This window comes from Vulpes lagopus, chromosome 4, assembly GCF_018345385.1.
Source record: "Vulpes lagopus strain Blue_001 chromosome 4, ASM1834538v1, whole genome shotgun sequence".
NCBI classification, from domain to species: domain Eukaryota; kingdom Metazoa; phylum Chordata; class Mammalia; order Carnivora; family Canidae; genus Vulpes; species Vulpes lagopus.
This window is the reverse complement of record NC_054827.1, coordinates 12732484-12760264: the sequence shown is the minus strand read 5'-3', so window position 1 is coordinate 12760264 and position 27781 is coordinate 12732484. Positions and strand designations below refer to the sequence as shown.

The window sequence follows — 27781 nt, the reverse complement described above, 5'->3', positions numbered from 1 at the left end:
CTGAAGTAGTTATAAAGAATTATACCTTGTGACACTTGCAAACAATTTCTTTGTCTTCAATAGTTGTATTGATCAGGTAAGAAACATACACGAGAAACATTCTTGAACCTACTGTTCCACAGCGAACATATAACATTTTTTCCAGCTGTAACAAAATAAAAGTACTTTATTTTAATAATGCAGAGATTTCCTCCTAATACATATTCTAGGGTAATGTTCCCAACCTTTTAAGAGTATACTGTACCAACTGTTTAAATTCTTGAATACTTTTTATAGATGGTTCATGCCTCAATATATGAGTGGGATTATCACTATTCCACCTTTTCTTATTATCATTCTCAACTTCCCAAGAATTGTTTAGGTTTAGTTTGGAAATACAAGCTGCCTGAGAGGTCATTTCACTAAGTTACACAATTAATATTATTTAGTTATTTTATCCTGGCAACTAATTCTCCAAATTACAGTCATTTGTTCTAAAATCACATGTATAAAAACTTAAACTACACATTGAAGTATGTAAAATGTATATACATGTGCATTAGTTAAATCTCATTTTGAGTCTCAGGATATGCTGTTAAATTGCCCCATTAACTAAGACCCACTACATATTTAAAACTGCCATCTAGCTGGATTTCCATTCCCCTCATGGTTGACCAAGTTCACCTTTTCCCCGGGATGTAAGTCTCCCACAGGAATGTCAGTGAGTAAAGCCGGGTAGGATTCATCACACAGTTCTGTTCCATGAAGAGACATGTGAGTTTTCTGAGTTAAATTGGCATCCTGTCCTAAAAATGTTAATATCAGTGTTTTAAAATACAGAGAATTCAAACATTATCCTGACAATTCATACTGCATAGACAGCACTATTTCATAACCTCATTTGAAACAAACTTCCTGTAGTTGATATCACTGGTATTTATTTCATGTTGAAGGAACAATGAACAAATTTTAAGAAGGAAATGTTTACCAGGTTTTAAACCAGCGGTGAGCTTCACATCTCTGATTTGGGTCTTCTCGTGGGACTCAACAGTCACAACCAAACAATACATTTCATTAGTCAGGGCAGGAGGGTCATGTCGCAGATGGACAGAAATGTTTGGAACTCTAGAGATGATCCTTTGAGGGAAAAAAACCTTAGTTGAGTAACTGATTTTTAAGAAAACAAAGTATTTAAAAGAAATGATTTTCTATAATCTGCCTAGCAAGGAGGACGTACATTGTGCTTGCCTGAATGACTATGCTGTCCCAGTGAAGCTCATTGTCAGGGAGCCTGGGCCGTCTTTTGAAAGAACGTGAGGCCTGCAAGGCTTCTTGGGAAGAAGCAGCGTCCCCTCCTCCTCCTTGCCAATTTAAAACCACGCATCTTCCTGTCTCATGGCCCAGAACCAGATCTACCGACGTAATCTGAAAGATGGAGGGCTGTCAGAAATGCCACATCATACTTGTCACTGTCCCCTTGTAACAAATTACACAGAGATGGCTGGTCTACTGAGTTCCTCTAGAGACCCACAGTGTGATGAGGTCAGAACACCTGCGGTAACAGTTGTCCTGGTCATCTATGAGCTGGGACCCTGACTAGGTTCTACCTACTTCGCCTTTAAACAGAGGTAATAACTTGACATAACAGATGCTCAATTAGTGGTTGCTGAGTGAAATAGATGAATGTTCTGATGACCATTAGCATATTCATAACCTAATTCCTAATTCCAAACGTATTTTTTCTAGAGACATCTATAATATTATTAACCGAATGAATGTTCCTTTCAACTAAATCCATTAACAGAGATGTACTCAAGATAGTATTATTAATCACAATTTTCTTCTGGTAGGATTCCTCAGGTATCTTGTAAAAAATAAAATATGTAATTAGGGATTTAGTCAAAATCATAAAGAATTTATTTTTGGTGAATAGGCAAGAAACTCTGGATATTGGCTAATAATAAAATCAACAGATTCACAGAAATTTTTATGGAAATATTGGTAGTACAGTCTTCTGTTTCTATCTTAGAAATGGTCCTAAATTTAGATTAGCCAATCACCATCACTCAAGCCATGGAAAACAAGCACTTAGTGAGAGCTTACTATGTACTAATCACTATTTCAAGCAATTCACATGAACTGATTTTTTTTTAAGACTTTATTTATTTATGATAGAGAGAGAGAGAGAAAGAGAGAGAAAGAGAGACAGAGACACAGGCAGAGGGAGAAGCAGGCTCCACGCAGGGAGCCTGATGCAGGATTCGATCCTGGGATTCCAGGATTGCACCCTGGGCCGAAGGCAGGTACCAAACCGCTGAGCCACCCAGGGATCCCCCAGGAACTAACTGATTTAGTTCTCAGGAAACACCAAGAGGTAGGTACTACTATTATCCCCGCTTTACAGATGAGTAAACTGAGATACAAAGAGGTCAAGTAACTGTCCAGGGCCACCTGCTAGTAAGCTGGAGAGGTGGAATTTAAACCCAAGTAGTCTGGTTCCATGGTTTATGCTCACCAAAAATATTACTTTCATCACACATTTCTAAAAGGCATTTTAATTATGCACACCAAACGAATCCTTCAAAAGATTTATGCCTTCATTTTTTCCTTTAAAAAATGCAATCAGAAATGGGTAAACATCAAAAGGATATCTCTAGCCTGAATTGTCATATTATACAAAGCTTAATTGCTATAGTATTTAATATATATGTTTTGTTTAAAATTCTTTAACTGATTATTAAAGATGAGGATGGTCTTATGCACTAACAGGAAATGATGCTTAATATACACTGGTAAGCGAAAAAGGGAAGACAGACTATTATGTACAGTACAATTTCAATAAGACCTACCAAGCCATGAATGATTTCCCTTGGGAATCCAAGTGGACAATGTTAATTTTTCCTTAATAAACTTGTGTACTATTTGAAAAATTTTCTAATGTATACATAACTGCTTTTGTCATTTAAAGTACGTTTTAGACAAATTTCATAACTAACCTCAATTTTCTTTCCCACATCTTCAGTTTTTGCAACGAATTTAAATAAAAACTTTCTTGTTTTACCAGGAACCAAGCACATCTTTCCCTGAGTCAAATTTTCTAAAACTTCACTTGCTTTGGTTGCTTCTTCGATTATACAGAACTGGTTATATTCCTGTAAAAGAGGTTAGCAAGGGTCACAGTTCATAAACATCAAATGTATGTTCTGCAGACACTAAACACCAAATGATCTCGAGCTAGGTAAGTTTAACTGCTCAAAACTAAAACATCCTGAAGGATGATTAATGAGAAGTACTTTATGCCAAATGGAAGCACTCTCAGAGCTGCTACAAGGTAAAGACAGTTCACTGCACACAAGCTAATTTCTGCAAACATTTACACATCCTTTTCCCAGAGAGAAACAAAGATGTATTTTTTGTTTCATTGGATGCTACTATCATCTCTTTTTCTTAAAAAGCTCTCTCTTTACTTGGCTTCTGTGACCCTATAACATCATCCTTTCTGATTACTTTCTTTTTCTTCCCCCTCAAAGGTCTTTTTTTCCCCTTCTTCTTGTCTCCTTAATTCAGAGGCTCCACAGGCTTCATTCCCTGGCTTTCTTTTCCCTTTGTGTTCATTTCATTGCAAAGTTTGTCCATTTCTACACATTCCACACCTCTCTGATATTTCCCATTATTTGTTTTTAACTCTGTTTCCTTAGCCGCAAGTTCAGATCCACAACTTTCTAGAGAATTCCGCCATCACTCAAATTTAGCATGTCCAAACTGGATACACATCTACCATCCCAAAGTAGCATACTTCTTACAGATGAATAAAGGGAGACATCCTTCCTGTGTATATCTATGGAGTCACCATTCTCTTTTTTTTTTTTTTTTTGGAGTCACCATTCTCATCCACTCAATAAACTTCAAGAATTTTCCAAGAGCCATCTTCTATCCCAGCAAATGAATCATCTTCCTAGAAAACTCTTATTAGTTAAGTTTAAACCTTTCCCTCTAATTTTCATTCTATCCCATGCTTCTGAAAACTAAGTACTTTTTTCCTTGTGATTTGTCTCTTAGATTTCAAATACCACATTGGAACGTAATAGAACTTTAAAAATTAATTGCTTTACATTTTATTTTTATATTTTAAGTTAGTCTTTAATTACAAAAGTTGTTTGTTGTTTAAGGAAAGGGGTGGGAGAAATGGAATAGTAGAATATAACAGGAAAAGTAAAACATGAATCACCCTATTCATCCTCTAATTCCATATTTAGAATATTTCAAAAACAAATTTCATAGTTGAGCAAAAAAAAAAAAAAAATTCTCTCTCCTAGGAAAGCTCACATCCTAATAAAGAAAACAAATAAGCTACCAACTAATCACACTAACAAAAATGAAACCACAGCTGTGATAAGTACTATGGAGGGTTACGGCTAGGTAAATCGATCAGATAGGCCTGGGAGGTGTCCCTGAGGAAGTGAGGCTTTTAAGGTCATAAACATGAGAAGGAATTTTAAGAGGAAGGAAGACCAATCCAAGGACTAATATCACGTACAAAATCTCCTGTCATACTACTGAGTGATCTCATTTACATGTGGAATCAGTAACTCATAGAAACAGAGTAAAATGGTGGATGCCAAAGGGTGGAGGAAAGGGGAAATGGTGATCCAAGGGCATAAACTTCCGGTTATGAGACAAATAGGTTCTGGGGGTCTAATGTGCAGCATGGCGACTATACTTGATAAAAATGTATTATATATATATTTGAAAGCTGCTAAAAGAGCAGATCATACATGTTCCCACTGCAAAAAAAGGTAATTATGTGAGGTGATGGATATGAAGGAACCTTACTGTTTGTGGTCACCATTTTGCAATATGTATGTGCTTCAAATCATCATGTTGTAGATACATTTTAACTATAAAACAAACAAATAGTTTTTGGTGGGGCGGGGGCTGTTTATTCATCCTATCCCCCTTCTTTATCTTCTACAGAATGCACTCAGCAATCCAGACTTCTCTATTTGTAAATGCCTCTTGCATCTCTTTCTTTCCATTGCCACCACTATCATCCTAATGCAAATCCTCACACTTTAGTCCCTGGATTTGTGGAAAGAGGCTCCAGTTGGTTTCTGTAAGATCACTTCTATTTCATAACTTAAATTCTAAATTTCATGCTCTTAAAAATAAATAAATAAAATAAAATAAATAAATTCCATGCTCTTGCTTTAAAATTCTCAAACTAATGAGAAAGAATCGTTAGGTGATGGTTCAAAGTTGAAGAAAACACAATGATCTTCCGGTGACCCCAGTTCATTGAACTGATCCTATTCCAAGGCTATTTCTCAATCATGAAGAGTCAAAAAAAATCTATTAAAATAGGTAAAGCTCTTTCTTTACCACCATCCAATAAATAGAACATGAGTAAATGAATGGGTAAATCTTCAAGTATTTGAAGATACTTTTCTTATTAGCCAATCCCTGATAAACTCTTCAAGCTCCTTCAAGCCAAGCGGCCTCACATCCCACTGCCCCAGCTCATACCCTATGCCCTTGGGAGGCTGCAGTCTCCACCGCCCACAAACCCAGAATGTACACCCCTGCTTCCATTATGCATTTCCTTTTGCCAAACATGTTCCTCCTTTCCATCGCTTTATAGCTATCTTCATTTCATCTTCAGCCTTGAAATTTCCTCCCTCTTCTTTGGCACATCTACTATAACTGTATTTGTAGCCTACGTCATGGAACTTAGTCCTCATTGCCTACTGGCCCCTGCCCCTCAAAAGTTTCCATTGCAACGTGGCTGACATACACTAAATGTTTTCAGGTTTTGTTTTTTTTTTTTATAAATTTTAAATTTTTTTTAAAAATTTTTATTTATTTATGATAGTCAGAGAGAGAGAGAGAGGCAGAGATACAGGCAGAGGGAGAAGCAGGCTCCATGCACCGGGAGCCTGACGTGGGATTCGATCCCGGGTCTCCAGGATCGCGCCCTGGGCCAAAGGCAGGCGCCAAACCGCTGCGCCACCCAGGGATCCCTGTTTTCAGGTTTGTACCATGCTAAGAATACTGTAACTCTGGTTAAATGCTTGCTAGTTAATAGCTTAATATACTTTCTGAGTGACCAGAAGATAATTATCTATAAAGTGAGCTTGTAACTGAAATATCTGGAATGTAATCAAGTACTTGACAACACTCTAATACACTGTAAAAATGTGCAAACATATATAATCCCAGTTCTGTAGAAAGAAAAAGCTGCTTATATGTGCATACACAGAAAATGTCTAGACTGTTCAGGAGGTTAATAGTGATCACTTCTGAGGAAAGGAACTGGAGGGCACATACTTACTTTTCACTTTATATCCATCTATTCCACTTCAGTTTCTTTGATATCAACCATTTACGTTTCATAATAAAAAACTAATACCAGTGTTAGGATGTAAAACAAGTAATTTTCAAAATTAGATTATATTTGATTAATCTTATTTGAAATTCATGTTATAGATTGCAAAAAATAAAGTTCCTATATCTCATAAGGATGGAATAAAAACAAAACTTAAAGAGGGAAAAGTGTAAAACTTGAATGGCTAATACACAAGTTGGGAATTATAAATACACTTATTTTCAAATAGACTTTACCAAAGTCCATTCGTTACTATGAACCCATTTAAGACCTAAGATTCACTAAGTTCATTTCATCTAATTTAATGCAAGCTACAGTAAGATACACGTGGTAAAAGCACAGTAAGAGGTACCGTTACCTGATTATTAAAGCTGACACAGAGCTTGGAAAACCTAATGGGATGTGGACAGTCAGCCTTCAGGTAGATATCAAACCGCACAGGAACATCGACATGAAAGCTTGGGGCATGAAACTTGGCTTTGCATTGTACTAGGAATAAAACAAAGGGAGTCACACACTATGAGACCCTCTAGACACAGACCCATGATTCTCTGATCCACACTTAGTCTTCAGGAAGGAAACACCTACCTTGAATGTCCTTACTGAATGGTCCCCCTGAAGCGTTTCAACAGACATAAATGTAGCTCATTAAAAAAAAAAAAAAATTAACTAAAGTCTAACTTCAAAACCACCTTTAATTCTAAAAACAGAGTTCCTCCTGAAATGTTAACTAACACAGGATTTTAAAGGGGGAAAAAAAAACATTTTGTTGTTTTTAACTTATTTCAAAATACCTGCCCTATGCATTACAGAATAAACTTTTAGAATGACTGTCTTTTTTCTTTTTTTTTTTTTAAGATTTTATTTATTTATTCATGAGAGACAGATAGAGGCAGAGACACAGGCAGAGACACAGGCAGAGGGAGAAGCAGGCTCCATGCAGAGAGCCTGATGTGCGACTTGATCCTGGGTCTCCAGGATCACGCCCTGGGCTGAAGGCAGGTGCTTAACCGCTGAGCCACCGCTTGGACACTAAATCAGGCATCCCAAGAATGACTATCTTTTCAAATGCATTTCAAATCACACCTGAACTACAAATGAACAAAGTAAACTTTAACGCATAAGCCAAGTATTTAGAATTTTGAAGATCTTTTTAAGTCAAGGGGGAGAAAGAAAAACCAATCAAAATTTTATCTGTAGGATGATGTTTCTGAACATTCTTTCCTTGGCTTTTATACATAAGATCCTGCATCTGTTCATTTTGTAGCAATAAGGATGATTTCTCTGAAACAATGCTGCAGGTGCTAGCTACCCACCGAATGGCACAAAGTCCTGCACCCCTATGGTGAAGACATTGCTACCAGCCAGGGAGATCCGGTCTGACCACAGCTTCTGAGCAGTCTTTACAGCTAAGACATCACAGTCGGGTTCAGGATCAGGACTTTCATTCTGCATCAACACAGAGTACAATTCGCTCAGCTAGTGATACAAAATACACAGATACAGATCTAGGTATACATAGCCCCAGGACATACGTTATATAAAGAACTCTGACTTACCATCAAAACATTTATGAGGTTCTTTTCTATCCGAGATTTCTGGTCATCTTTCAGAGTTGAAGCTAACATGAAAGAGGTAGGGGAAAAAAACTCTTAACTGTAAGATGAGCAAGTAAGTCCACCTCCCCCATGCAAAGTATTAAAATGTCTTCTAAAATGGCTAAGGAAAATTCTAGACAATGTACAACAGCACAGCTTCCTATATTATATTAGCCCCAGCACTTTCAAGTACTCTTTTGAACTAGATGTGAAAATCATTTCATGACATATTTAAAAAAAAAAAAAAAAAGATTTTTGATCTTCTCAACTATCACGCTATCATGAGACCTCTGATATAGTAAGTTCCGTGAAAAGTATGAGTCTCTTCACTTGGCAGACCGATGTATGCGTGCTAAAAGTATGGTCAAGGCTTTGAGAATTATTCTTTCAGTTTTAAAAAACTTAAAGATGCTAAACAATTTTAAAGATTCAGACTTAACCGAAAGAATACCAAGTTACCTCTTCCAAGGAGTTCTAGGGAATAAGTAATATAATCTTTTAATTGGGCCATGAGGTAGGAGCATTTCAGAGCTGTAGTCAGTATGGACGTGAGCAGGGTCCACCATCCTTCACTCCGATAATCACACATCACATAATCCAGCAACCTGATAGAAGGCAAAATGTCAGACGCGCTGAAACAGCTTCACAAGAAAGCCCCAGAAGACATGGAGGAAACAATGTACTTGACTTATTTTCTGTACACATCAGGAACTCTTACTGAAATAGTTTAATAGGTATTTTCACATTTAGCTAACATGAGATTTCCTAAGACTTTGAGAATGATTGTACTGGCAGATAGTACTTGAAAAAACAAAACAAAACACAGAAATGGAGTTTAATGGAAATAGAAATAAATATGGAAATATTAAATCCTTCAAAACACATTTTTATTCTAATTTTGCTGTAAGGTAATCAGATTACTTATAAAAATAAATGAGGAATAGGACTCACTTCAAAGCTTTGGTATAATCCTTTGCATAATAATATTCCTCTCCCATTTGAACCACTGTAAAGTGAAAAAGATTTTATATACATAATTCTAAATTATTCGAAGTTGCATGAAACTGTGGTCTATTCTGGATACATACTTAGGTGACTTTTCATTCTTGGACATTTATACTTCTTAAATTGTGCAACAGCATTGCTTAGAAGAGTTATTATCATTTCCTGTTATAAGAGAGAAAAAGTGTGAAACATTACAATAAAAAATTATCTCATGTATGCCTCGATACTACAAAAAAGTTTATATTGGGGGGAAAAAAAAACAAACTTACAGAGTGAACAACACTTCTCTCCTTCAGCTGAATGGCAAGAACTCCCACCTTCTCTTTTTCAGGATCAGAAAGATCAAAACCTGTGTAAGATAAGACGCAACCCATTTTAGATAGCTCATTTAACACAAATCCTTCACATCAACATTGGATGTGTACACTCCTTGAATCCTTTACTTAAATATAATGTATTTAAGACTCTTAAACATTCTGGAATTTTAAAGACCCTAAGAGACCACTTTATTAGCATGGGAGCTTCTCTATGATCTCAGTTCTGAAGAGAACATTACTGAACTCAACATTCTCTTGCCCAGTGGAATCAATCACCTGAGGAATAATATCAACATCATTCTCAATACAGAATATACTTTCTGGAGATTAAAGAAAATAATTTCTTAACAATTTAGGTTTGATTGCCACAGAAATGACTCAAATTAAGTATGCATCAAACCCAAAAAGATGCAGAGAAATTTTTAAGGTGATACATGTTAATACTGTTTTAAAAGATCAAATATAGGGAGGCCTGGGTGGCTCAGTGGTTGAGCGTCTGCCTTCAGCTCAGGGCGTAATCCCGGAGTCCCGGGATCGAGTCCCACATCAGGCTCCCTGCATGGAGCCTGCTTCTCCCTCTGCCTGTCTCTGTCTCTCTGTGTGTCTCTCATGAATAAATAAAATCTTAAAAATAAATAAATAAATAAATAAATAAATAAATAAATAAATAAATAAAAGATCAAATATAATAAATCGTCAAAATTAACAGGAATTAAAATATTTAAATAGACCAAAGTGGCCTATTGTGTCATTTAAGATAAGAGACATCCAAATGTTTTCATCACAACCACGTTTAATTAAAAGCTATTCTAAGATGTAGTAATACAAACAAAACATCCTAAAAACTAGAGAACTGAAAGTCTTTATTTTTATTTTTTTAAAGATTTTATTCATTTATGTGTGAGAGAGAAAGAGACAGCACAAGCATTGAGAAGAGGGAGAAGCAGGCTCCCTGCTGAGCAAGAAGCCCGATAAGGACTCGATCCCAGGTCCCAGGGATCATGATCTGAGCTGAAAGAAGACACGCAACCGAGTCACCCAGGCACTCTGAACTGAAAATCTTTAAAAGGCTATTTCAAAGACACACATTTTTACCTCAACATAATTTGTTATGGCCTACATAGCCAATGGAAAAACTGTGATAGTAATATGTCCTTATTGAGGTTGAGAGAAAAGGGAGGAGGGAAAAATTATTTACTTAGTATTCCTTGTCGCCATGACCTTTGTCCATAAAAGTCAAGAACGCCTGTTTGTGTTTCTAACGGATCAGGATTGGGATAGGTTACAGAAGCCTGTAAAGTAAAACACACCCTAAATAAGACTTCATTAACCTGTCACACTTGCCTTTGATCTCTGACATAATAAAAACATTCTCATAAATACGAATACCAAACACATGCTTAGATATCAAAGTTGTGAATATTTTAACATGCATTAAATTTTCACAAAAAATTAAAATAAATAAAATGCTCCATTTAACTTAGGCAGTCTTGTAAAAATTAAATTGAATAAATCAACCTGATTCTGACAAATGATTTCATAGTAACTAATTCCTTTACATTTCTTTGCACCTTTGCTATATAATAAACCAGTAAAAACATATGAAAATTATGCTTGATGTTTATTCCATATATATAAATGTTTTTTGTGCAAATAAAAATAATGTGTTTTAAAAAGAAGATACTATTTCCCTTCTTTATCACTTGTGTATTAACCTGGTATTGGTTAGAGAGGGATGTTTGGCTCCAGAATTTACAAATTTCCACCACTTTATTTTTCTTTCTTGTAACTTTTTTCCTCTGTAACCAAAATATAATGCAAGTACATGTTCAGAAATACTGAAAACATCCCAAAGGAAAAGGATACAAATTTAATTTATAAACCTACTACCACTACTAATAAAGTATACATTAGTTTTCCAGATTTTGTAGGCAAATATTTGTCATCAACTAAAAATTTTTTCAACCTGCTTTTTTCATTTAAATATATTATGTAAATTTCACATTGTTTTTTTTTTTTTTTAATTTCACATTGTTAAATATTCTTCTAAAACATTATGTGTTGTGGCTGCCTGCTGTTCAACATTTTAATAAATTTATGTTGTTCATCTCGTTAATTATATTTTACATTATGATTAATAAGCCTGTCCAAGTAACTTTATAAGTAAATCTTAGTACTTATCTCTTAGGATCTCTTATCTGCCTGAGACTTCCTGAAAATAGAATTCTGGATCAAAAGGATATGCATGATTTTGAGGCTTCTCAAATTATTTGGCAGAAATATTATTTTACATCCCAACAAAGGATATTTGTTAATTCCATTTCCTTATATCCTTTATTTTTTTTTCCTTATATCCTTTAAAAGCCTAGTTTTAATCACCTTTTAAATTTTAATATGCCAAAAAATAAAAAAAATAAATTTTAATATGCCAAACTTTTAAATATAAAACATGTAATGAAGTTATAAATCACATGCAAATAACATGGTAGAAAACAGTCTGGTTATATCATGATTTAAAGAAAAAAAATCCAACATTTTAAGTATGAATGTGTAAACTGGTTTTGGAACAGTTTTTTAAATAGCACCATTGATAATATTCACCTATCTTCAGAGAAGAAAGCTGCAGGTTTTAAAAGAAAGTAACCTGATAGAATGATACAAATGTAAATATATTTATACATATATACACCACATTCTTATTTTAAAGGTGCTTAGGGGGAAACTGGTATCTAACGATAATCACCCACAAGGACAGAATGAAATGTCAAGTTAAGAAACTGTAACTGACATTATGCCTCGAACAGATTCTTAAGAATTTTCTACCGTGAAAACCCTAGGAAGAGAAGTCCAAAGTTACCCTCTCTGGTGCGTCAAAGTAATGCACATTCCTCCAAAGTCTTTCAAACTCCTACAGCAGTGATTGATGGGAGTTATAGCATGACACGGACTAAACTGTGACTTTTATTTCAAAGTAATTTGTTTTTGTCTAAATCACTAACTTGTTGCCAATCATAAGTCAGTTCTTTAGAGAAAAACTTCTGCTTAATCCACAGGTAGAATGGAGTACTCAGGCTAAAACTGAAAATAATTGTAATTCCCAAAAATATAAAACATAAAAACTGATTATATTAAAAGGCTTGGGAAAAAAAATATGAACATCAATTAGTCTTATCTTCTTTTGAGAGACGATTAATACATTTCCTTAGTGCCAGATAATACCAGAGTGGGTGACTTACTTCATGATTACAGAGGCTTTTTGCAAGCTGTTTCCGCTCCTGGGCATAGTACGCTGCCTGCTGGTAATAGAAACCAGGATTCTGAGTTTGAATAGCTGTCAACCCTAACTTAATAGCTTCATCAAATAAATCTCCAAAGGCCTGGAATCTTAAAGAAAAAAAATCAAGAAATAAAAAAAGGATGAAAAAGAAAAAGAAGCCTACTTCTAATAATTATTCATTGTGGAAACATAACCTCAGCAGACTGTGTTAAAATAATGCTATTGATGAACTGTAAAAATTGTTGGCATTTACACACTAATTATAGGTTACAGATAACTTCTGAATTTAAGTCAATTCTGCTGTACTAGCAAATGATTCTAAATATACCATTAGAGTATGTCAACATAGTTCCCACAACTCAAGCACATTCATGCTTCTGGAAGTAATCTGATTTTAGAATTTTTAAACATCAGTCTTGAATAGCAAGTTCCATGCCAGCAGAGATTTTGTTTTGTTCCCAGTTATATTCTCAGTACCTAGGCACGTGGTAGAAACTCCATAAATATACACTGAATAAAAGAGATGGCTCCGTGAATTAAGTGATTTCTATTAAGGAACTCTATGAATCAATATCAACTATTACTGGAAACATACCTATGCTAGATGTCCAAAAGCCTATTTACTGACAAAAAGCTTAGCTCAATTTAGAACCAAAGTTCATGCTAATTCCATTCCTCCAATCCCACCTATTTAAAGAAAAAAAAATTCTGAAAGTACAATTTAAAACATACTGTTTAGACATCCATGCAGCATGCTCAAAAGACAGCTCTGCACTTCCGATTTTTTTCTTACACAAGTCAATGTGTTTTCGGAACTGAGCAATTGCATCCAAAGGGGTGTTGTGCTGAAAACACAGCCTACAGATCTGCAAAATGTAAAATCAACCCCAAAATAAAGAAGAAAATAAAAGTCAAAAGGCATATTCATTTAAAAATATGTAAAATGTGAGATTAACCTTAAAAAGACAATTAAATTTCCTCTCTTCAGTTCTTGGCAATAGCATGGATTTTCTCTACTGGAATGGCTAAGCTAAAACAAGAGGTTGTGTTCCCCTGGTTAACGAAATAAAATTATTCTGTATTTGTACTAAAACTACTGCATACCTTAGCAAAGCTTATTAAAAGTACAGAACAGAATACAAAAAAATTATACCCAGTGAAGAACATAAAGATGGGCAAAAATAAAATACTATCTCTTCTAGGACAGACTTTCAGTTTTAAAATTGTCAGAAAACTAAAGATTTTCTGTACCACAGAGCACAGTAGCCTCCATATCAAACAAGGATTACAGAAATTCTTGAAAACTTTTTTTTCTGGAATGCTATTTCAGAACAGTAATAATCTGTATCTATGTAACATAAAAGGAAAAACAGAAGAAACAAAACCTAAATTTATTTCCAGAGGCTTATCATCAGTTTTATATTTTAGGTACAAGGAATATGTGAAAGGTTAAGTCTCTCATCCATTCCTGTCCATCTGCCATCCAATGTCCTGTTGCAGAGGCAACCAGCTTCCAGCATGTTCCATGATACAGTATACACACAGACAAGTGTATGTGCATTTATATATAAACTATACTTTTTAAACAAATAGCATCACACTAAATATGCTGTTTTGTACTTTACTTTTTTCATCTAATATTACATATCAGTAAGCGGAGCTGTCTCATTCTTAATAGTTGTAGAATATTCCATTGTCTGGGGTTATAACTTATATTAACCATACACTTATTGCTGGGTTATTTCCAATCTTCTTCTATTACAAGATGCAATAAATTTCTTCACATATGTGATTTACAAGTCTTAGCACATACATCAGATAAATTTCCTGAAACAGAATTGCTAGGTCAAAGGAAACACTCATTTTAAATGGGTAGTCATTGCAAAAATATTCTCCACAGACGTTGTAACAATTTAATAGTGAATTCCAGCATCTATATGCCCTCATGCCACCATCCCAGTGCCAGTGATCTTTAAAAGATGAATGTGGAAAGATTAAAAGCAAAACAAGAAGCCTTCACTTGCCTTCTGAGGGCATCTAATTCTACTATGTGCAATCTTAAAATGCTCAAGTAACAGGTATAAAAGTTTCCTCTGAGGTGAACAGAAACACCTTTCATATGGCGGTGCCATTAAACCAAGGAAGGCTTATAAAGTTCTGGTTTGTTGCATCTTACAAAATTCAGTAATACAGGCTGCTTTCTTTTCACTCTCTCCTGCTCCCACTTAAACACAGAAGACCCTCCTAAGGGAGTTTCACAAAAGTAAAATTGTTCTAAGTGAGAACTCCCAGACCCATAAACTCAAAACCAAGTATTGCAGTTAGGCTGGTAAGAACCAGGGTGCTGTTTGAAACAAGGGATATAAAAAGAGGAGAACACAATTAATCAAATACTTTTCAGGGCAAGTAACTAATTTTGGTTTTCAAATTTCAAAAAGATCATCTAATATTTAAAGACAAGTTTCCTTTATTTGCAGTAGAATCATTACCTTGTAGTTTATAAATCCTGCCATAGTCTTTATTTCCAGGATATTAGTTTCATGGGCTCTCAATTCATGTACAAGATTATAGGCGGTCCTATAATTCCTAATATAAACATATGGAACACGATTAATTATCAATTTTAAGAAGAGACTCCCAAGAATAAGTTATTAGAAATGAAACAATATTTACTAAACATTTCTTAGTACTCAACAGCTCAAGAAAAACTCACATATAGTGATCACTGATTTCCTGAAAAACGATCTATTAATTAATAACATGTGGGAGGAATCAACAACCTATCACTAAGAACAGAACCATCACATGTACATTGTTCTGTCACTAGCTTCTGTCGATAAGGGCCAGAAAATAAGTTGAACACGAAAGTGGACAACTGTCTAGAATTACATTAAAAAATTAGTATTCTATTAAAAAAATAAAACTTTTTTTTTTAAACCACCATTATGAGCTTCTCCAACAAACAAATTGTATCAGCAAAGAAGCCACTAAGGAGACCAAGCACAGGTCAATGGGTTTTAAACCCTAGTCTCTCCACAAGTTCAGAGAATGCTGCTCATTGCCAGCATGAGCTAGAAAAGGCGCATTGGGGTGGGAAAGGAGAGACTTCTAGAAGGAGGCCTACCCTGAGGATGGAAGGCAACCAGGAAATCTCAGGTAAAAATTTTCTTTTCCCAGGATTATTTTCCAGTAGAACTAGAATGGAAGGTTTTTTACTAATACCATGGGAAAGAAATATAAACTACGTTAAAGCCAGTTGTAATCGTATGGAGTCGTTGAGATTTAGAGAACACAATCTGGTATTCACCACCTGAACAATTACAAAAAAGGAAAATGTTTCTGCAATATTTCTCTGAATAACAGCTTCATTTTTATTTTTTCCGCCCTGTACACTAAGGCTCTCTTCAGTTTTAGGATATATAGTTGGCTTTTATCACTACATTACACTGCTGTCAATCTTCAAAATATTGAGTCAAAGCTAGAAAAAAATGTTTTATTAAGTTGTGCTCAGTAAAAGCGAAAGAATAAAACACATGACCACTGCCAACACATACACAACTACTCTTTAAAACTTCTAAGCAGTGCCTTCGTATTAAAAACGAGGCTGAGAGGTATTATAAACTTAAAAAAAATTTTAAATTAAAAATAAAATCAGAGTTGAATTAAATAAATGCACTATGCATATTAAGAAATTCATAGCATTAGATAATGTTTAATATGTATGTAACTATAGAAATCAGTCAACACAAAAGTTTTACTGAACATACAAGTAGTCAACAGGATGGGAAGAATTTTAATATATTCCTTTAGATCATGAAATTTAATTAAATTAGACCAGAAAGTTATGACACTATGAAATTTATTTCTGATAATAAAATGGAAATGTTTTAAATATCTCAAAATATTATATCTATTCATCTCTAAACAAATTAAATATTACATATATGAATGTAACAAACATAAAATTTTAAAATTAAAGTTTGGTTGAGATTCAGAAATTGCCATTATATGTTACTGTTAACATAAATAAGAAAAATTTAGTTTGACAATTGTTAAAAACTTTTTTTTTTTTTTTTAAGATTTTACTTATTTATTCACGATAGACATAGAGAGAGAGAGGCAGAGACACAGGCAGAAGGAGAAGCAGGCTCCATGCCAGGAGCCCGACACGGGACTCAATCCCGGGACTCCAGGAACACACCCTGGGCCAAAGGCAGGCGCCAAACCGCTGAGCCACCCAGGGATCCCTGACAATTGTTAAAAACTTACTTCAGAGCATTTTGTGTATCTTGTTTCAACTCACTGAAGAAAGCTATTTTGAACTGATGTCTAACAAATAAAAGCTGAAAAAGAGAATAGAAAAAAATCATTATTATACACATTCTCTTAAAACATAATAATTACAATATTTATTAAGAGGAGTCCTAAAAGTACTAAGGAAAATACTCAAAATTAAAGATTAGAAATATTCCAACAAACAAGCATAGTTAAGGAAGCTATAAAAAGCTATCTGTAAAATAGGGCAAAAAGCAGAAAGACAAACTAGTTTTTAAAAGCTTTAAATAAACTTGAAAAGTATAGAAGCCAATTAAAAACATCAAAGCATTACAGATTTAATAATCTCGAAAATAATGATGAATAATCTGCTCTAGAATGCTTCTATTATTTCCTTCTTTGGAAAAGTATTGTACCTGGTGTGTTGTTTTATTCAAAAATTCCTTATGAGATTTCACTCTTCTGATCTCAGTGTAGTAATAAGTCTGTGCATGTTCATAAAAGGCATTTTCTAATCTGTTTAAAAAAGAATCAACATTTTCAAACACTAAAGTTATTTTAAACCAAACTGTTCTCAAGAATCATATTTGTAAGACCTGAAAATAAAATTCTGACAGAGATAATATCTAGTTTACTGCATGATAAAGATCAAAAGTAACATAAAATATACTGAATTTCTAAATAAAAAATGTAAAGACCCCAAAGCCATTGAGAATTATTTACAATCCAAGTAATTGATAAAAATAACTGTTTTATAATTCGTAGAAATTAAGTAATCTCTAAAATTACTTCCACCTCTTTCGTTTTATAAGAAGTGTGAAAGAAACAGATTTCCAATATTCACTGAATCTTTATTTTTTGTGCTTTTAATAGTTAAGGTTAAAGGTTAAGAAAACTAATGGTAAAAAGACCATAAAGGAAAACTGGCAAATGAGGGGGAAGTAGCATTTATGGGATTCAAATCCTGCTTCATTCCCTAACTTTGAGATAACATAGGAACAAAGAAAATGTGACCACAGATTGAAAACTCAAAGTTCCTTTCATGAAAATAAGCATGGATTAGAAATATCTCCCTAGGTCATGAAAAAAAGCTAAATTCATAGAAAAAGCTGGATTTCAAGGTTTTTCCTCCTCAGAATAAAACAGAATTTTGAAGCTGTATTCAAAGAGTTTAGACATATCTAAGGAAAATATGCTAAGAAAAAAAATGGATAAGCCAAAACTTTAAATATTCAACATACTTTCTAAGGTAAGATTTTTTAAAACAATCTTTAAAACTACAGTTATTTATTTATTTATTTATTTATTTATTTATTTTTAATTTATGATAGTCACAGAGAGAGAGAGAGAGAGAGAGAGAGGCAGAGACACGGGCAGAGGGAGAAGCAGGCTCCATGCACCGGGAGCCCGATGTGGGATTCGATCCCGGATCTCCAGGATCACGCCCTGGGCCAAAGGCAGGCGCCAAACCGCTGCGCCACCCGGGGATCCCTAAAACTACAGTTTTTTAAAATGTTAAAACATGAAAATAATTAGAATTAGGTTCTAACTTTGAACCATACTGTTTGAAAGAATATATTAACCTAAGCTGAAAATGTATAACGTTTTATAAATGGGTACCCTTTGCTTTAAAGGCAAAATATGTTTTTTTTTTTTTCAAAATAAGATTTAAAAAAAAAAAATCTGGTTAGCATGACATTGACAGTCTATTGTCCTAAGAAGAAAGGCCTGAGGATTTGGAACACATATTTTTATAAAAGAAAAATGCTTAACTCATCACAAGTTTGGCAATTCTTTTAAGTATTCTGACTCAGAATGATCAGTGAGCCTTTAAAGCACAAACAATTCTCACCATCACTCAACACATCACAGAGAAGTTTTATATACATTCTACTGCTCAGACACACACAAAAAATTTAACCAAATCGCTGACATCTTGTAGCTTGTAAACTTAAAACATCAAAGTGTTTTGTTTTGTTTTTTTTAAAGATTTTATTTATTTGAGAGAGATGAAGATAGTTACAGAGAGTTGTAGTGGGGAGGAGGAGGAGAGGCAGGCTCCCTGCTGAGCACAGAGCCAACTGACCCCCCTGCCCCCCGACCGACCATGAAGCTTGATCATGGAACCCCAGGATCATGACCTGAGCCGAAGGCAGATGCTTATCCGACTGAACCCCCCAGGAGCCCCAAAACATCAAAATGTTCTGAAAGCACACAAATGAGTGAGGGTACCACCAGCAACTCTGTCAATGATGAGACTCCCAGATGAGACTGAATACGGAGATTTAGAGATACTCAGCATTACCCTCTCTCTTAAGATAAAATGCAAATATGAAGAAAGGGTCTACTAACATCTTCCCTCATCTCGTGTGGACTGTCTCACCCCTGGTGCTCATGTCCATAGTTTGGAGGTCCTGGGTCCAGAGCACTTACTTCTTATACATCAATCATTTTGAGCTTGCATTCCTTAAATGAGGCATTATTCTGAGTAAGGGCAGTCAGTGGTAAAGGGCAGAAGCCACAATGTCTATTTCTCTCGTGTCCATGACAGTACTAAATCTGAAAGCTGAAGAAGACGTTGAGGCAGGGTTTTTCAACCTCAGCCCCACTGGTGTTTCGGACCAGGTTCCGGTATGGGGCTTCCTGTGCATGGAAGGATGCAGAGCAGCATCCCCAAACTCCACCCCCAGATGCCAGCATCAGGAAAGAAGTCTCAGTAGGGGTCCAGGTAAGTGTTTCCAGGCATTAGCCATGTTCCCTGGAGGCCCACTTCAGTGTAGTCAAGAGTCAATGGATTAAGAGGCAGGATTGAAGACAATGGCCTTTTACTCAAGTCTGCATGTGAACTCAGCCTTAAAAGTTGAGTAAGAGAGCCCTGAAAGGGGAGCTGGAAGTTAGGAGCTAGTAGGACAGCACACTGACAGGAAACAGCACTGGGAACAGGGAAAGAGTACATGCAGTGCAAAGTCCAAGAGGAACTGTTGAGAGCCTGGAGGGGCAGTCAAAGGCTGGTGGGCGGCTGGGCCATGCCTCCAAGGAGGAAAAGCAGTGCAGGTGTGCTACCAGGTATCTATGTATGGGCTCCGTTCTGTGTTCCCCCCCGGGGTCACCACACACCGTTAAAAGACAAAACTCATTATCCCCTCCTGCATTCTGGGCAATCAGCTCAACTTTATCCAGAGCACTACCAATCTGACTTTCTGAGTAACCAACCATGCCACTATTTACTGCTTCCAGGGGGGAGATTGGATTTGCTAACTGCATTAAGGTTTTCTTGCAACTCATCCTTTCATTTGTTGCCTTTTCAAGCTCTCTCCTTCTGAATTTATACTTCTCTTTCCTAGAAGCCATGTCATTGGTAGGCCAATGAGAATGTCACATTACTTCCTACAGGACATCATCTTGCAAGGCAATAATCAAAGATCAACTACACTGTTCTTGGGCTTGAGAGGGGGCATGTATGCAGTTCAAGGAAAAACAGCTAAAATCAATGAAAAGGTTCATATCTAAATACATTTTGGTCAAAATTTACTATTATAAAACTTCTTCTCGGGGGACCTGGGTAGCTCAGTCGGTTAAGCATCTGACTCTTGATCTTGACTCAGGTCATGATCTCAGGGTCCTAAGACTGAGCCCCATATGAGGCTCTGCATTCAGCATAGAGTCTGTTTGTCTCTCTCCCTTTGCCACTCCCCCCCTCTCTATCTCAAATAAAAAAATAAAATCTGAAAAAAAAAAAAATACTTCTTTTCTACAACACTAAATGCTAGAAAATAATGGATCACGGTCACAGATTTTGTGAGATATTGTTGTGTTCCCAAGCCAGATGCCTTTCATAAGATATGGTGGGCCTCAGATCCATCTTAAAAATTATTTAAATATCTACATCAACATATTGAAAATGAAGCAATGGAGGCCAGAAATGAAGACACTATCCTATAAAAGGACAAACAGATCATCAGAGGACATCTAGTGGTTACTGAAAAATACAATGGAAAAACATGCAAATATATATATTTTTTAACATGGAATATATATATATATATATATATATATATATGGCATTAATGAGGTAATGCTAAGTGGCAGTTCACCATGTGTTGCCTGATTACAATTATTTTTATATTAAAAGAGATGTCTGGACAGAAACTTAAGGAAGTTGTTGCTGTGGTCCCAATAAGGAAGTGGAGGTTAAGGAGTTGACAAAGGGGACTCGTGTTTTTGCCTCAAAACCTGAGTACTCTTTGACTTTTTTCTCAAAAACATGTCTTTTAATTAATGAGTCTAAGCAACCAATTTTTCAATGCCTCTGAATAATCTAAAGAAAAAAATGTTTAAGATCTTTAGTTACCTTATAATATAACCCACCAGGTGGTCAGTGTGGGGCAGTACAAACAAAGATTTTCCTGAGAGTTCACACGCATTACATAAAGCTGCGGCTCTTTCTGATGCAGTGACATCTTCTCCTGTTGACAAATCCCATCAAGACAAAAAGAGAAATAAAGTGATTCATGTATTTTTCTAAACAAATGGTTCCCCAAATCTAAGCAATATAATTAGGGAAAAAAACACAATCCCCCTTTCACTATGCCAAAAGGCCTCCTGTGATCCTTGAGAGCTCGGGGGGTGGGGGGGTGGTGGTGGTTCTCAGAAGTCACAGTACATACCTGTCAGGAAAATCCTATGGAACTTTCTACTGAGCCAAGATAGGCCAAATAATGCCAACAGATATGCTACATAACTATGCCAAAAATGGAAGCAATAATCCATGAAAGTGGTTTCTAAAACTGAGATGCACAAGTTTCAAAAGAGAAACAAAAAACATTTTTGGCCTATCAAAGTCTTAGAATGTAGAAGAAATAAGCATCTGAAGCTAAGACATTTTCCTATAAGAAATTAAAAATCCTATCGCATTTTTCTTTGTCCTATTGCAAATTCAGAAAAAAAATCACAGGAAGAATTTTAAACTGATCTTTGATAAGTAAATAACATTCTTTCTTTAAAAACCAAGTGAATAGCTGTTACATCAACTGATATATGCCTACAAAGTGAGGTAAGTGGAACTGGGGGAGAAAAACATTTTATATTTAATATTAATTTTCGTTTAATATTTTAACTTTTTCTAAGACATTATTCATGCATTATTAGTATTTTTTCAAGTGAACACACCATCTTTCCTAAAATTGAATGCATAAAAGATTTTAACATCAAAAACTATACTTCCTGATAATAAGAATGGGAAGTATAAAGCAATTAATTCATTATTAATTAACCTTGTGATACCTGGGGGCAAAGGAGTTTTCTTCTGAATCAGAACCACTGCGACTTTTGTGTTTCTCCCTTGTAAACTTTGCCTGCAATGGAAAAATAATAAAATTAATTACATATAACAAAAATTGACTTTTAAAAATGCATTCAAGACTTTACGTAGGGGTGTGTGGGTGACTGAGTCAGGTAAGCATCTGCCTTCGGCTCAGATCACGATCCCATAGTCCCAGGATCCAGCCCTGCTTCTGGCCCCCTGCTCAGTGGGGAGTCTGCTTCTCCCTCTCCCTCTGCTCCCCCACCCCACTCATGCACACTCTCTCTTTCTCAAATAAATAAAATCTTAAAACAAAAAAAACCTTAAAGTACAAGCTTGATAATTCAATTGAAGAAAGATAAATGTCAACCCCCAAACCCCCAAGATTAGGGGAAATGTTTCCTGCATACAAAGAAACTTCTATGGTACAATGATTTAAAAGTTTTAAAAGTATACTCTCATATCAAGCTTCTAATCCTTACAAAAATCTGCTTTAAAAACAAAGTTTAATATCTACTTTCATGTAAAAGCTATAATGCCATTTATTTCTTTATGGTGATACGCTATAGACTGGCCATGCAAAGAAAATTATTTTCAAACAGGAAAGGTGATAAAACAAGTGTCTTATAAGACAAGTAGCAAATTACTATACCTCCCCCAAAATATCATGAATGTAAGAAAAAAGCATTTGAAGATTCCAACTAATATGTCTTCTAAATTTCTTCACACACTTAAGCATTACAGAGGTTAAGCATTCATGTTAAGCTACCTGTCAGGAAATAAACAAGGGTCACAGGAGGTCAGCAATTCCCAAATGAACACTGCTGCTTTGAATAAATGTTAGTAAACAAGACACATGCAACCTACTCGGGACCACCTGATACATGGCAAAGATGGAGTAGACCGTACCTGACTATTTCCACTCTGGTAGCGCACTCAGACTGCTTCTCTTTCCACTGAGGCTCATCCCAGTCCAGCTCATAGAACACAACCACCAGGGCGGGCACCAGATTCAGATGTTTATTCATCCAGCCGGTCTTTAAGATCCCCTTAGGAATGTACCATTCATATGAAGTTCTCTGCAAACATAGGAAAAAGCTGAACGCACTCCTAACAGCAGCAGGCAAAAGCCACCTGTCACCGAATGGCAAGCACTTTGTGCTCATTCATTTCATTCGACATACACATGACACCTTTTTAAGATGAGGTAATTCAGGCTTACAGAGATGACATAAGAGCCAAAATGGCTCCATTTGTTTCAAAGACATATTGCCAGGGCCACATTTGCCTTACTTGGGAAGAGAAGAAAAAATGAAGGATGACTCTTAAATACAGAAATGTAGTAAGACCATGTCTTATTTAAATTTCTGTCACCAGTCTATTGCATAATTCCTAGTACCTAACACAAAGCACGTGTTCAAATGATGTGTGTGAAACCGAACCAAACTGCAAAGGCCATGGATTCCATAATGATACTGGTAATGATAAATGGGGAATGTGAGACCTTCCTTTTAGAGAAGGCTTTAATGTAGACTACGAAGGGTTTTAAGCAAATGCAAAAAAAAGAAAATCCATTATAATTGTAAATGATAATTATAAAGTAATTTTTCCTCTGGGGTTAAAAAAAATAGCTGTCATTAAATATAACTATTAGTGTATTACATAATGAAAAAGTCTTGGGTTTTCTTAATGCATCACTACAACCATAGCTTTGATAAACTCAAGGTTTTACCTCTGAGGTTTCTCAAAGAAAAATAATTCTGCCTTTGACAACAGTAGATAAAGAATCAAAGAAGTAGCAAGCAGCACCTTCTACTTCCCACAGGTCAGATGCCAGAAGACCAGTGCTCCTTGGCAATGACTCCTCTCTCCCAGCTCAGCACCCCTCACCCTTCTGTTCCCTATCCTTCCCCCGTCTCTCCTGGAGGCCTGTCATTTTCCAAAGCGTATTTATGTTTTTTCCTGACTTTGCAATAATTCCAACAGTGTATAAAAAGACTAAGGAATATAAGTAGATGTTTGGCCACTGTCTAGACCTTTCTGTCTCAATCTGTCTCAAACTTTAATATGTATGTAAATGACCCAGGAATTTGTTAAAATGCAGATTCCCAAATAGTGTGTGTCTAGTAGGGATCTTGGATTCCTAATTTCTAAAAAGTTCCCAGGTGTTGTTACTGTTCCCAGAATCATACTTTGGGTGGCCAGGGTTGGGACTATTTGTAGACTAAAGTGGCTCCAAGTATTGTATTTCAATTTCTTTAAAAAAAAAAAAAAATTGTCTTTCTTTCTGACTTTTTCACAAATAAAATCTTATTTCAAAAAACAAACAAACAAGCAAACGAACAAAAAACTCAGGGTTTTCCAGCACAGACATTAGAAAAGAAAAAGGTATCCATGCATACAGTGGAAGAGAGAAAGAGAAGGAAAAGCCCCCATGCAATCATGTCTTTACCTTAGGTCTACATTTGGGATACTCATGGTCACCTGGGAGCACCTTGAAAGAAATTGGCACCCGATCAGCCCTCCGATTGGCACAGAAAGCATCCCAGACAGCTCGATGAACAGCATTATAAACTACATCCAGGCCTGTAAGGGTAACGAAAGCCATAGGCCGACAACATAATTCCACGGGGAAGTCCCACTGTGTGGGGCTCATGTTCGAGGCGTCAAGAAAAATCTGAAATACAAATGTAAATACGTTAAAAATGTTTAAAAAGCCCATATCCATATCTAATAGAGGAGCCCCCACCATTTATAAAACATTACAAAAAGGCAAGACTCTTTTCCAGTGTCTGCAAACTGCTGAGCAAATAAAAATTTGGGGAACAAAATGGAAAGCTTCAATTTTTGAATAACTATCGGTATTATATATTTTAAAAATCTCTTGTTACAAAGGTTGTAGTCAACTTCAAGTCAAATCAGTACTTTCAGTAACATCTCAAATGCACACAGAACTGAACTGTGGGATGAGACCAAGAAAGCAGGAAGGTGATCAAACTAAAATAGGTCTCATGACCCATTTCTGATATAAAGAAAAGTAACTGCTGTCTTACATACACAATAAATACAACTACTGCTAATTTCTCTGTAATCACTAGCATCTAATTCCTGAATTCCCGGGAAATTATTAAACTAATATGCTAGTTCTCTAAATAGCTATGTTTTTTCACTTCTCCATAGTTAATGTAAAGTGTACTATTTAGAAGAAAATCTAGAAGAGAAAAACTAACAATGAATGAAAACCTCTAGGAGGGATTTTATACTGTGTCCTTCAGCTGAGAATTAGTCTATAATAAATCCTACCACACACTAACGTTAGAAAAGCAATTACATAAAAATGTGCTTATTCCAAACAAAACTGCCATTATAAAGATCACTTCTCATTTCCAAAATCATGTACCAAGTTTCTTTTCAAAAGTGATCTTTACTAGTATATCAAGTAAAACTCAAAATATAATTTCTATGAAAAGGGAAAAGCACTATGCTACTAACTTGATAACCAAAAATTTCTTAACTGAAAAGTTAATTTTCAAAATATCATTAGGCTTTTCACATTTACGTACTGAAGCAATAATGGGCAGCTTATCAGAAATGATAAATCTCAACAAGACATAAAAGTTTTATAACTATTTAAGCAGACATTTTCCAGACAGAATTATGCTATGAGGACAAAGGATCATAAGTTCAGAGAAAGAAAGAAAATTTCTAGTTCTAAGGAATTTGGGGTGAACATTAAAAAGAGGTGGTGAAAACATATTATATGGGGAACTGTGCTTTATACCAAAGAATCTAGATTAGAGCCCTAAAGATCCATTCTCTCATTTAAAAACCCCAGACGTTGGGGATCCCTGGGTGGCTCAGCAGTTGGGCACCTGCCTTTGGTCCAGGTTGTGATCCTGGAGTCCCGGGATCGAGTCCCGCATCGGGCTCCCCTGTTTCTGCCTCCCTCTCTATTCCTCTACCATGAATAAAAATAAAATCTTTTAAAAAATAAATAAATACATTTAAAAAACCCAGAGGCTCATGAGAATTAGCTGTGGTCCCTGAACATGGGAGTGGAAATAAGGGGACCTGGAAATGACTTATGAAGCTCTAAATCACAGAGCTGTTCAAAAGAAGTTATGAGCCACGTAATTTTAAATTTTTCTAGTCATATTAAAAAAGAAACAGGTGGAATTAACATTAACAAGATTCTATTTTTCTACTTAACCAATACGTCCAAAATATTAACACTTCAACATTAATACAAGTTATTGATGAGATACTTTTTTTTTTTTTTTGTACTAAGTCTCCATTATCTGATGATGTGTATTCCACGCTGACAGCACATCACAAATCAGGCTAGCCAATTTCACATGCTCAATAGCCAGAAGTGGCTCCTTGGCTAGCACAATGGACAGCCCAGCTGAGATAACTGCAGTTCTGTCCCCAAAATTACCGTATGAGAAATTCTTGCCACATACTACTTTAAAAGCTTTTGACCCTTGCGATGGTACTGTTTATTCTACAGCAAAGGGAAGAACACCGGCGAAGGACAGGTGTGTGGATTTTTTTTTTTTAAGATTTTATTTATTTATTCATGACAGAGAGAGAGAGAGAGAGAGAGAGAGGCAGAGTCACAGGCAGAGGGAGAAGCAGGTTCCATGCAGGGAGCCCAACGTGGGACTCGATCTCAGGACCCCAGGATCATGACCTGGGCCAAAGGCAGACGCTCAACCGCTGAGCCACCCGGGCTGCCCCGAGGTGTGTGGATCTTAAGGACGGCCTGTAGGACTTCCCAGATCTCCTGGGAGAAGCCAGTGGAGCCACTAACGAGCTATATGACCTGGAACAAGGTGCAAAAGTCGAAAACACTCTGGATGGGAGAGATCATGTAACGCGAGGGGAGTAAACTGGAAGCTGACATGGAAAATCATAAGGAAGGTTCTTGAAAAGGATGACATACTGCAAAGAAAGGCGACCTCATCAAAGTGGCAGGTTAAAAAAAGGGGGGGGCAACGTGGAGGTTAATTAATGGAGGTTCGGGGGTGTATATAGTACGCAAGGCTACAGGAAGGGCTACAAAAACGATCCCAGGAGGAATGACAATTCGGGGCAGGGACCGTGCTGAGAACGTGAAGCCACCACCCTCCTTCGGAAGATACCATCCTCGGGGGCTCGGCGTTCGGCCCCGGGGGCCCAATGAGCTCAGCGAGCAAGAACGCTGCAGCCCTCCAGGCAGACGCTACCGTACCCCCGCCTCCGCCCCCGCCCCCCGAAGGCCCCAGAAAGAGGTGCGTCTTCTCTTTACGAGCTGGACGACAAATGCCAGGCATTGCACCTGCAGAAGCAGAAGGAAAACGCAGCCCTCCCCCCGCCCCCGAAACACCAGCATTGTTCAGAGCTCTAGCTCGCTCCCGCGGCGGTCTCCGGGGGCCGGACTCACCCAGGCCGCACGCCCCGGGCCCGCTGCAGCTGTAGCCGGTCGCCGCCAACCCGGAGAGCGGGGGTGGTGGTGGGGGGGGCTAGGACGGGCGCCCCAGAACGCCGCGGCCCGTCCTTACCGCCACCGCCCCGCCGCCGGTCCCCGCGAGCGAGACTTCCCGGTCCCCGCCGGCGCACGCACAGGAAGCACTTTCCGGGCGTGAGTGACAGCGCTCTATGCCA

General features: G+C 36.5%; 1 protein-coding gene across 1 annotated transcript in view; it reads right to left on the bottom strand.

Moving 5' to 3' along the window:
• The window catches only part of TRAPPC11 (trafficking protein particle complex subunit 11), a 49039-nt gene extending 21288 nt beyond the window's left edge, over positions 1–27751 (bottom strand). Inside the window, exons 1-23 of the mRNA XM_041752330.1 lie at positions 27561–27751; positions 24588–24812; positions 23045–23214; positions 22117–22187; positions 21185–21299; positions 17250–17349; positions 16828–16901; positions 15048–15144; positions 13291–13424; positions 12518–12665; positions 10480–10573; positions 9234–9313; positions 9048–9126; positions 8911–8965; positions 8419–8564; positions 7921–7982; positions 7678–7810; positions 6720–6850; positions 2976–3131; positions 1217–1404; positions 968–1116; positions 664–785; positions 26–145 (exon numbers count right to left, since the gene is read on the bottom strand). Coding sequence (XP_041608264.1) covers positions 26–145; positions 664–785; positions 968–1116; positions 1217–1404; positions 2976–3131; positions 6720–6850; positions 7678–7810; positions 7921–7982; positions 8419–8564; positions 8911–8965; positions 9048–9126; positions 9234–9313; positions 10480–10573; positions 12518–12665; positions 13291–13424; positions 15048–15144; positions 16828–16901; positions 17250–17349; positions 21185–21299; positions 22117–22187; positions 23045–23214; positions 24588–24791 — 2628 coding nt within the window. The 5' untranslated portion in view covers positions 24792–24812; positions 27561–27751. The remainder of the gene's footprint in view (positions 1–25; positions 146–663; positions 786–967; positions 1117–1216; positions 1405–2975; positions 3132–6719; positions 6851–7677; positions 7811–7920; positions 7983–8418; positions 8565–8910; positions 8966–9047; positions 9127–9233; positions 9314–10479; positions 10574–12517; positions 12666–13290; positions 13425–15047; positions 15145–16827; positions 16902–17249; positions 17350–21184; positions 21300–22116; positions 22188–23044; positions 23215–24587; positions 24813–27560) is intronic.
• Positions 27752–27781: the final 30 nt, after the last annotated feature.